The sequence below is a fragment of the Aplysia californica genome, unplaced genomic scaffold (assembly GCF_000002075.1).
Source record: "Aplysia californica isolate F4 #8 unplaced genomic scaffold, AplCal3.0 scaffold00363, whole genome shotgun sequence".
Classification (NCBI taxonomy): Eukaryota; Metazoa; Mollusca; class Gastropoda; order Aplysiida; family Aplysiidae; genus Aplysia; species Aplysia californica.
In genome coordinates, this window is record NW_004797633.1 from 85,043 (window position 1) to 96,910 (window position 11,868).

General features: G+C 43.1%; 1 protein-coding gene across 1 annotated transcript in view; it reads right to left on the minus strand.

Annotated features, from left to right (window-relative positions):
• Positions 1–1,938: 1,938 nt before the first annotated feature.
• The window catches only part of LOC101858725 (beta-1,4-glucuronyltransferase 1), a gene marked incomplete at its 3' end in the record, with an annotated part of 20,971 nt that continues 11,041 nt past the window's right edge, over positions 1,939–11,868 (minus strand). The window contains 1 exon segment of the mRNA XM_035971024.1: positions 1,939–3,564. Within this exon segment, the coding sequence (XP_035826917.1) occupies positions 1,939–3,134 (1,196 nt within the window).

The following is an 11,868-nucleotide window of genomic DNA, read 5'->3' on the forward strand; positions in this document are numbered from 1 at the left end:
CAAGACCACGACATTGGCTAGAAGTTTTCGAACAAACAATGTTAACACCCTTGTGATCGAACAATCCAAGCCTGCCAGAGCAACCACAAAAACGAACTGCATGTTCTTCTTTCACACTAATAATAGACTTAGACATGAAATATGTGGCAGGCGTGAAAGGGTATGACCACTTCGATTTTAAAAGTGTTCTGTGTATTCTTTATCTTTTGCCAAAGGAAGGGTTTTTAACATTTTTAATGACTTCCCTTGTAGGTCAGATAGTTCCCATCTGCTCTACGAATAAAGAAAGTTTTAAAAAGAGAACACTTCCACTAATATCGACTTGATAAACACGTCTGGATGGAAGTGTCGGGCTGAGAAACACACACATCAATTTAATGACAGCCTCTGAGGGGCACGCTTAAAATCGTCGACTTATTACCGTAATTTGGCCAGAGAAATAAAGAAAAGTACACATAAATTTGAGAGAGGATGTGAACCGTTTTTAGCGCAGCTGACGAACGGGGAGAAAGCGGAAACATCGATTATAATAAACGACACAATTCCAGACAGAGCACAGGAGCAACAGTCAAACAAAGCTAGAAGAGTGTGGCGACAGAGAGAAGTGTGAAATTAGGAAAAAATAATTCACCCTTTACTTTGAGTATTTTTAGTTTCATGAAAGAGTTTTATGGCCGAAGATTAGATGAGTTACTAGAGAGTTGTATATAAAGAAAGAGGATGAGAGATAAGGACGGTAGATGTTTGAAAGGAAAGAAAGATTAAACCACACCTGAGCGCGCGCCAACCACCCACTCACTTCCAATTTTTCAGTCATAATTCTTCAGTTCACTAAAATCATATTAATTAAAGTAATGTGAAGACAGGAGTACGAAGGGCAATCACTAGAGTAAGTAAGAGGTTGTTTAGACTCGGAGAACAGAGAATTCTCCAGGAGCTGAACAGATGCTCGGGCAAAGACAAAAATGACGTTCAAAATCTACCGGGGGCGTCTTGCAAATACCGGGATTAGAAAACGCCATGGCACCTGTCTTGTGAGTCACATGAATGGACGTGTAGGTGTGAGTCACATGAATGGACGTGTAGGTTTCAGGGATAATAAAGACTGTTCTTTTTGCTCTCTTACTTTCTTAATCCCTCTGTTATCCCCCCACCCCAACCTCCACGTGTTTTTCATTTTTCATCTCTCTCTCTCTCTCTCTCTCTCTCTCTCTCTCTCTCTCTCTCTCTCTCTCTCTCTCTCTCTCTCTCTCCCCCTCTTTGGATAGTTATGAATTGCACTGTAAAACAAATCTCGTTATGGGGGTCAATATAGATGTTTTGCTTCTTTGCCAAACACACGGCAAAGTTCATGCGTTATCGGCGATAAAACGAAAAAAAAATCCCAGAAAAAAGGATACAGCGAAGTAAAAAGGGCAGACAAGGTTTTTAAAAACCCGGGTTTTTTTTGGTTTTTTTTGGTTGTTTTTTTGGAGAAGCGTATGCAAAAACAAACATACACAAAAAGTTGATAGGGAAGAGGATGGGTACTGGGACGAGACGGGAGAGAATGCACGAGAGGGGAGTGACACCATGGAAGAGAGATAAAACACCTGTGGGAGACACACACATACACACACACACACACACATTCATGCACGCACGCATGCACAGACACACATACACACACACACACACACAAACACACACACGTTCACACTCACTCACATACACACACACACACACACACACACACAGACAGAGGGAGAAAGAGCGTGAGAGAGAGAGGGGGGAGTGGGGAGAGATACACGGGCAGACAGACAAAACAGAGAGAAACTGAGAAAAGGAAAGAAATCACTCCCAAGAGCGTAAGATTTTGATTTTAAAAAACGTTTAACACACATTCGAAAACTGCACGCTCTCAAATATGCATTCAGGCATGACTCAACAAAGCTACCTACCTGACTGACACGATTAAATCCGTACTGCTTGAAACGCTCATCATAAAGTGGCACTGAGGTCTTGGCAATGTAGAAGGGTTCCCATAACGCATTTCTCTCCACTGAATATGCTACAGCCAGCGGACCTCCTTTACCCAGCCGTCGCCACTTGTCATAGTCAGTCAATTTCTGACAAGGATTACACGCTTCCCAATAAAAGGGTCTCACCTGTGTCTTCAACCACAGCGTTAATAATTCAGATTTTGTATTTGGGATTGGCACCTTTTCTTGAATTTCAAATGCTGGCACGACAAAGGCTGAAAGTGGGTTGGCCACAGCTGCGTCAGCACCACTGCTGCTGCTGCTATTGTTTTTGGTGGTGGCGACGGGAAAGTGAGGGTGTTGGATGTGTGAAGACATCAGCTTTTGGAATTCCTGGCGGAGGTTCTCCGAAGGAACCATGTCGACGTCTATCATGAAAATGTATGGCGTCTGGGCGTAGTTGATGGCGAGATTCCTCAACAGGTTGTTGGGGTACTCTAAGTCCTCGCTGGCGTAATTCGCGACGCTGGGTCCTGCGCCGAGCTGGGCGGGACTGAGGTCTACACTCGAGGAGGAAGAAGGGTCGTGGTCAGCGCACGACAATTTGAGGTCCCTCAGACCTTCGAGGTGTTTCGGCGCGCGACTAATGGGATAGACTAGGTGAAAGCTGACGTGGCGGTAGATGTGATCGTTGCAGAAGTGGAAATGGAGCATGCTCGACACAGTGTGGACGAAATCGTCGTCGAAAGTGAACACGGACACGGAGATGGGCCCATTCCAGCGCTGGGCGAGGTCCGAGAGGTGGTGGAGATGATTGGACGAGCACTGGGTCACGACGCTGACGTCATACAAGTTCCGACCGCGAACCACGTGCTCGGAGGTCAAGAAGTTGTCGAGGACGTGGTAGGTTCCACTGCGGTCGAAGCGGTACGAGTTGGTCACTCGCTCCTCCATCTCCTCCAGGACTGTCCTGAACATCCGACCTTGAAGCTGCCGGCCCACCAAAGACCTCGAGTCCTCGCGCTGAGCATCCTTGGCCTCCAGGCGGGACAGGAGCGCCATGTGCCATACCTGCAGTAGGATGATGAGGAGCACTAAAGTGGTCAGCAGCGGCCAGAAGCGACATTTCTCAAACGGAGACCGCTTCCACAGAGTTATGTATTTCCTGAGCATTGTAGTACCTGGAATGGCCACAACATTTACCTGTCCGCCTTACATCGCCACTGCAAACCGTAGATCACCCAAATATTCGAGGAGCACAAGTGGAATCATAAATTATACGATCCAAACTCAACACATCTCACTTACGTTCGACTTAATTAAACAGGGACTGCCAATGCCCCAAGTCGAACAATTATGAATTATTCGGACTTGAATCGACGCTTGTCACGATGGTGTGATACTTCGACTCCAATACTAATATTTATGTCACTCACCCACCCTTGCACCGCTAAGACCGAGGAAATCGATACGATGCATAACTCAGGTGAGAGTAACACTGTCGGCCTCTGGCGTCCCGGGTTTCGTGTTCTGACATCATCCCCGTGTTTACACTTGGTAATGAAGAACTGGTGTAGCTTGGCCACCTACACTAGGTCACCACCTGAAAGGAAAGCGTGAGAGAAGTATTGAAATTTGATAATACAATATGCTTCAGTGATTGCAGATTTTTATGCGGAAAGATTACAATAATAAAGGGAGAGGGAGAAAGAGCGAGGAGTGTGTGTAAAACACAAACACTCTCTCACACACACACATATTACATTCTCTTTCTCTCCCTTTTGTCTGTCTGTCTGTCTGTCTGTCTGTCTGTCTGTCTGTCTGTCTGTCTGTCTGTCTGTCTGTCTGTCTCTCTCTCTGTTTAATGTGTGTATGTTAATTGTGTGTTCGCGAGTGTATACACGAGTATGTGTGTGGCGCAGGGCGGGGGGGGGGCGGGGGGGGGGGGGTGCGTGAATGCAGGTGGGTACTTTGGGGTGTTTGATCCTGTGTGCAAACGCAAATGCGAGTGTGTGAATGTGTGGGTGTGTGTGTGTTTGTGTGCATGTGTTCGTGTACGTGTGTGTGTTTGTGTGTGTGTGTGTGTGTGTGTGTGTGTGTGTGTGTGTGTGTGTGTGTGTGTGTGTGTGTGTATGTGTGCGCGCGCGCGTGAGAGCGTGTGTGCGCGGTGCGTGTGTGAGCGTAAGTAGGTTTCGTTTTACTACCACACACTGAATAATAGATTATACGCTACGTATGCGATAAAACTTGTTTCAAGCTGAAGATATAAAACTATGTAGTCGTTGGAAGGGAGTGCCCGTAAGTCAGGAAACATTAGACTTGGTTTTTATCTTTCCTTGTTCCGATAATACAGCTAGGACTAAATTACAAAGTTTCAAACAGCTGTTTATCAGATCATTTCAGAACTGTTTCTTTCACGCTTGACAGCACATTGCTCGTTACAAACTGCATCAATTATCAAATTCAAAAATGAAACAGCCTGCTGAACTCTACAGAGACCATACCGTACGAGCCAGCGTGAAATGTATAGTTTTAATAACCCCTTCTGACAAGCTATGGTCATTTAAGAGACAGGACTTCCAAATTTAACGTCCATCTCCGACAGGACTAAGCCAGGTAAGCAGCCTTGAACATTCCCCAAACAATTTTAGTATAAGAACATCTGGGTGGAATCTGGAACAGGGACATCTGTATCGTAGTAAATCACGATACCGGCTGAACCATTTGCTACCTCGAAATTACAAAGTTCTATCTGACATATTTGGCCGTTTTGAGTCAATAAGACCATGAGGTCAGAAACAAAAAGTACTTTTTAAAAAAAGAAGCAGAACTGCGTTATTCGTACAGGTTTTCTTTTTAGTTCTGTTTTCTTTTTCTGCAACTCTCGTGGATTTGGTCGGTACGAGGGGACACGAGTCAGGTTCTAACACAGAAATAGATAAAACATTCATTTAACAATATATTATACCACACTTTTACCACAATTACAAAATGTGCTTTTAAAAACATCTACAAAAGATAACTGGAACGTTCTACGTCCACAGAATGAATCTTCTCTTCATGATGTCGTCTCGAACTTTTCATAAACAGAAAGGGTGTATACGTATCAGTATATATGTGTATCAGAGTGTGAATAAAGCTTTTTTCTGTCCATGAAATTCGCATCCACACGGTTTGTGACTGTCTTCATATGGAAACCCGTCCTGTAAAGATAACATTGTCTCAAGTGCTCATAAAATGGGTACTTTCAATGCGATTGCTTGGAAATGTCGAGGGTATTGGTCACTAAAAGGACAGTTGGAGCAAATTGCAGACTAAAATTCGACGAGTCGGTTGACATCCCATCATACCTGGAGAAGTCATTTAAAATCAAGTAAAACACTGGCAACGTTTCGAACGAAGGAACTGGCCCCGTTCAATATTTTAAGTAAACGCTTTGAATACATTTGGTAGCTGCATTACCCCCAAACAATAGTTCGACAACACTTGTAAGCGAACACACTTCTAGATGCACGATCCCTGAAATAAAATAAGACAGAGTCACAACAGTAGTAGCGATGATACAAGGGAGCTTTTGACCGGAGTGGAATCTCCTTCCTATCGACGCTCAGGATGTCGATCACGTGATGTGACCCAGCTGTGCAATGAAAGCAATGTAAAGCTCCACTCGCGGACCTCATTCTGACAAAGAAAACTATAATATACTGAGCTTCCGACTGATACCGGTACATAGAACAGAGAAGGTTGGCACAGATTCGACATCATGGCAGCTGGAATAGGATCAAGACCACCGTTTTCGACGTATAGCGTCAATGGGGTCACACATACCGATAAGTGTTTGAGGGAGACATACTCGTAAGTGATACAAGTCTAACGCAGCGCATAAGTAGCTAGATAAAACAAACACTTCATTTTAAAACAACTGTGTCAATTTCGTCACATTTATCGCTTTTCTCTCTCTCTCTCTCTCTCTCTCTCTCTCTCTCTCTCTCTCTCTCTCTCCCTCTCCCTCTCTCTCTCTCTACCCGAATCTCTCTTTCTTTCTGTCTGTCTGTCTGTCTGTCTGTATGTCTGTCTGTCTGTCTCTTTTTGTCTCTCTGTAAGTATGAGTGTGTGTTTGAGTGTGTGCGGGTGTATGTGTGTATGTGTGTGTTTATGTGTGTATGTTTGTGTGTATGTATGTGCCTATGTGTGTATGCGTGTATCCATTTCCATCACAGCTATCGCTGAAGTGTGCCCGGGACAACTACATTTGTCTTCTGGAGAGCCGTTGACCTCTCTCCAGAAAATATGGCGGTGAGAAAGGTGTCAAAACAAAGCCTAACCTTTATAACCCTTAGTGTCCTTCCCCTCCCACACATTCACATGAATCAATGCCATCAACAGGACCGTCGCCATGACCACTATAATAATTAAACCTTTTTCCATGTACTCCAAACCTCGAAGTCTATTTCTGTTTCTGCACTCATTTTCCAGACAACCCTTTTGTAAAAAACAACAATCAAGGCCGACTGGCTCCAATTCAAGTACATGTACCTTCCCTGAGAAGGTTTAAACAGAAACACTTCTTAGAGAACGGCAGACAGAGATAGACACACACACACATTCACACACACACACACACACACACACACACACACACACACACAGAGAGAGAGAGAGAGAGAGAGAGGGGGAGAAAGAAAGAAAGAGAGAGTGTGTGTGTGAGAGAGAGAGAGAGAGAGTGTGTGTGTGTGGGAGAGATGGGGAGAGAGAGAGAGAGAGAGAGAGACAGAGAGACAGAGAGACAGAGAGACAGAGAGAGACAGAGACAGAGAGAGAGAACGAAAAAAAATTCAACATACATACAAATCACAACGCCATACTAAATATACCATTATCGTAGGAGAGAACGACCGTATCGGCATCTCGCGAAACGACAAGGCAGGGGAAAAATCTCATAGTCATACTCCCCTGTCCTGCAATACGAAATGAAGGAAAGGACCTGCAATAAAAAGGGAAGAGATAGCAATCGATCATACAGTATTGTGATGGAATTGCGTGGAGGCGATCAGTACAAGTGCCACTCCTCGACCAAGTAGTCGGGTTTTATTAAGTCTGGGTCACCGCCGCGTCACTCCAGCCGGGACACCAGACCACATCCAAGCACTGACGCAAGATGAGGAGTATAATTCACGACAGTCGCGCAGGAAAACCAATCCCATCAGATTCTCGCCTCCTGTTCTACAGGAAACGGACAAAGAGGGTTTCAAAACTTTACACGAAATGAGAAATTACACCCAAAAAAGATTTTAAAAATCAGCGAGATAAATTGGTCTCGCGCATAGAGAGGGCTGATCTAACATTTCGAAGCGAAGCCCATCTTTCATCAGAGGCGAGAAGTCTGAAAGGGAGGGGGAGGGGGGGGCAATAAGCACAAAAATCAATGTATACATTGTCAAAGAGTTGGAACTATACGCCAAAAGATAACAAAGGACCCTGGAACCGATGAGGTAGACACGAGGGGGGGGGGGGGGGGTTATAAACCAACAGATACTACGCTTGTTGGTAACAGTAGCAGCCATCCTTGGAAAGAACTCTTATAGGGGGTGCCCACTACAGATGGGATCGGCCCATCAGGCCGATCGCCCGACTCGATCGCCTCAAAAACAAACGTGTTTGTTCTCAGTTTCAGGCGATCGAGTCGGGCGATCGGCCCGATCCAGCCGTAGTGGGCACCCCCTATGAGGCGTAAAGATGGACAAGTGATAAAATTTTCACAATATTTCGAGTTCCTTCGCAAAAGAGCATCTACACTGACAATTTGTTTTTTTACAACATGGAGATATTAAGTTGTATTAGCGCGTACACTCACTATATTGTTGATTTTTAAAAAGTTAAAAACTAAAGAACGGAAACAACAAAAGCTGTCTTCCGGGTCCTTCAGGCCCTTTCTATCAATTCGGATTTTTCTCTTTTTTCTTTTCATACGCATATATATTAATAGTCGTATATGAAATGTATATATCTATACAAATAGAAAGGCACATGCACATGCCAACACACGTTGCCCCTTACAACTTACACATACTGCTGAAGAACACAAACACATGTAAACATCTACCAGTGTAGAAATTTAAAAATGTACTTTTATGATCCGTTCACAGTATGGAAAAGCTAAGCCCTATAAAAGTACAGAAGGGAAACAAAAATTATCTGTTCTGTTTTATCATATTATAATGAACGATGTTCAAGTGTATCTCCTCAGTAATAGGTACTAGGTTCAAATCTGGCCAACATCAGACAACTATACAGGACCACAGGAATTTACACATATGCTTTTAAAGAAAGGAAGGTACAAATAAGCCTTATTTTCAAAGCACAGGCCTTCAACTGCTTATTTTGAAAACGAAAAGGTGAACCTCAGTGGAATTTAGAGCGTAAACCTTTGTCTTAAAACCATCATCAACGACGCCTTCATAAGGAGTCAAACTGCCACGAAACAGAATATCTGTAATCGGGACAAGAAGAAACCATATGATCCCAAGATATTTTACACTTTTTGATAGTCGCCCAGGTAATTAACACACACAAGAAGTCAGGTAAACTTTCTCGGAGGGTCGGTTTATAATTTTATGGCCCCTTCACGGCACTTGACACAACGTGGAACATTACGGAGGAAGAAGAAATGTTCTTCAATCGACAGGACATCAGGCTATGAAGTGCTACAAAGTACGAGAAAGCTTTTTCGGACTCCACTGAGCATCGAACTTCGAACTTTCGAGTGATAGCTCAGATACTCAATGCATCGCGTAACAGCGGTCGGCATATCAATGTTGTTGGTCTTTTTATGACTTTACTTTGGGTTGTTTGGGGGGGAGGTCCAAATATTTCTTCTTTTTTAACATTAAAAAAATGTCGGGGTTTTTGAGGGGAAGGAAGTAGGGGGTTGGGGCTGGATACGGGTTTTTTTAAAACTCTTTTCTAATCTACTTAAATACTTCAACTCATTGACAGTCAATTTCCTCGACTTTACCTACAGTCGCTCAGTTAGCTTGCCTGAAACATATATCATTCTGGGCTCCAGTACAAATGGTTCTGGCTGTAACCCTTAACAGGTTCGGTTTGGGAATTTGATTTGTCATTTTGGCTTTTATAGCTCTGCACTCACTCTGCTGTATCGGAGACAGATCTAGGCATGACAATAACGGACAAGCCTCATAAATAACAGTATTGAAAGGTGTGATGAACCTACACAATGCCACCACAATCACACCACAGACACCTTTCGCACACGTAGTCGTCGAATATCTCACCATGCCACGACCCTGCTCTAAACAAACAATGCCGCTGGAACTAGGGTGAATGCTCACCTTTGTGTTTGTTTTCACAGCCAAACAAGCCTGCTATGATCTGGTGTGGACGCACTCTGCACACGATGCCGTCGTACTCGTGGTATTGTGAGACGACCGTACCAAACACTTGGTCTGATCTCTACAGGGTGGGAACGCAGAAAGAAAACCCCCACAAAACGCCTCTGCAGACTGAATCAATAATTGCTCTCTGCTTAAGTATTGAATATCTCTGCGTCTAATTTAGCTCTTATTGTGTTGAACGAGGGGACAAATGGGTGCCAAGAGTAATTTGAGGTCGATGATATATTGTAAGATCGCAGTGAATAGTCAGAGACATAAGATCCTAGTGCAATGTTATTTTTGGTGCAATGTTATTTTCAACGCAAAGTTTCTTTCATCCTTGATTGAGAAACTAATGTAGTTAATGTTAAAGTAAAAGACTTAAAGTAAGAACACTTTCTACTTGATTACGAAATGAGATGCAGTTTATGGAGAGTCCTCACAAAATGCTTTATTTCACAAGATACAGGTTAGGACAAAAGCACTAGTGACATGGGGAAGGATCACGATCTAAATCAGACCAAGTGCGACTCACTATCTACTCAGTGTACGTAAATGATTTACAAAGGTCTATTCCTTCTTCTTTTTTGTTTTGTTTGTTTTTGTAAAGTGTTTTACGGCGCTCGCAACTGCATAGGTCATATGAGCGCGCGGGACACACCTAGTATTTTCAGTTGGTAGGAAATTTTGAATTTTGCCCGGGTGGCGGCCGAAGCCTACTCTTATCGATTTTAGACCACCAAGGGATCTTTAACGTGCGCAACTTGCACACGGGCCCTCCGAAATTTTTCGCCCTTGTCCGAGAAGGCTAGGTGTAGATTTTTCCTACCAGAAGATCAGGGGTGTGGCAGAAAGACAGCAGTAAGGAGGAGCCAAGGAGTAGCAGTAGAAAGACTGCAGAAAGAGTCAGGAGCCCAGAGGAGGGGGCAAAGGAGGTGAGGGGGTGGGGGCAGAAAGTGGAATTAAAAGCAGACAACAGAACATTGCTAGAGAGCAGGAAAGGAGGTGAAAGGAGACAATTTTAGAGAAGAAAATGTTTCGGTCGCTACCCGGATTCGAACCCAGGACCTTTGAATGAGAGGCCAACACCTTAACCTCTTGGCCACGACAGCCCCCCATTCCTTCTTCTAAATTGTATCTTGTTTCTACAAAACAAGCTTTGTGATAACAGGCTACATCACTTGAAAAAACATCAAATATGTATTTCAAGTCTGTGCATAATACATTGGAGATACAATGTGCAAACCCTTTGAAAAAATTCCCTATACATTATATTTGTATATTTATAACGACACAAAGAGTCAACAATTAATCTGGTGCGCTTTGGATATTTCTGTTTGCTTTCAGCTGTGCACCTATACTGACCACGCTATTTGAAAATGTAACAGAAAATCAACGGATTGAATATTCTATAACGATAAATAGCAATCAAAAACTACAATTTTATAGTTTCTTACGTGCAAGATCATGAAAAACCGGCTCGGTCGCGTTTTTAGAAAGTAGTGCACACTTTTTCGTACAGATTGTTAGAGTTTGAGCTCTGGAGAGTGTGTGATTTTTCCTATAAGAAGCGACGGAGATATCGGCCTCACTAGAATTATAACATATCATTCTGTACCGTATAGATAAGAATTTCAAGGTGAGTCGGCACGATAAAGGTTGAGTTTCGTCTAAACAGATACGAACAACAGTACACCCAGCATTAAAAGGTACCACTGAGAGTAGACCCAATAAAAGTGATTGAGTTTGCAAAATCTTTACGGCGAATCGGCACGACAGCGACCCCATCCAGCGAGCAACAAATCAAGATAAAAGTAACACACGCAGGAGAAGGAGTAACAAAAAAACCCACCAACATAACACCGAATCAACGACTAGCAGAGAACTTTAAAAGATGTCCTACAGAATAAAAAGCACAATGAAGAAAAACATCGTTCAAAAAATGTGAAAAATTATTTTTCAACGACTGTGGGGAAACAATAAGGCGGGGCAACAGAGTACCGTTAAATGACATTCAGAAACTTTCACGAGAACTCTTGGAGAACATTTCACTTACAAATTAGTTATTTGCATACTGGGAACGACAAAATCTCAAGGGCCACACTTAATTCTGACAATTCCTCATCTTTATTCCCTCCCCTAATCCCCAGAGGAGCTGCTCTGCCCAGAAATCTTTATCGCTTTGCCTTTTATTTCTATCTCTATGTACTCCTCTTCTTTTTCGTCTTTCGAACATTTCTGTAGAGAGGAGCCAGGTCGGTAAGTGTATTCGAAGGCACAAGAACGCTATCCGACCAAAAAAACGCAAAGGAATTCAGTCATATGGCTTAACAATTTCAATCTTATTCTCTTTGGGGATAAGTTACTTTTTTTAAAGATGAGACAAAATAAATCATTGATTGTTTCAACATCAAGAATGTTCAGATGAGCAATTTAAGGTCATAGAAATGACTCAAATTCTGTTCTGCAAACAAAAAACAAAAACTTGAACAAGCATACAAACAAACAACCAG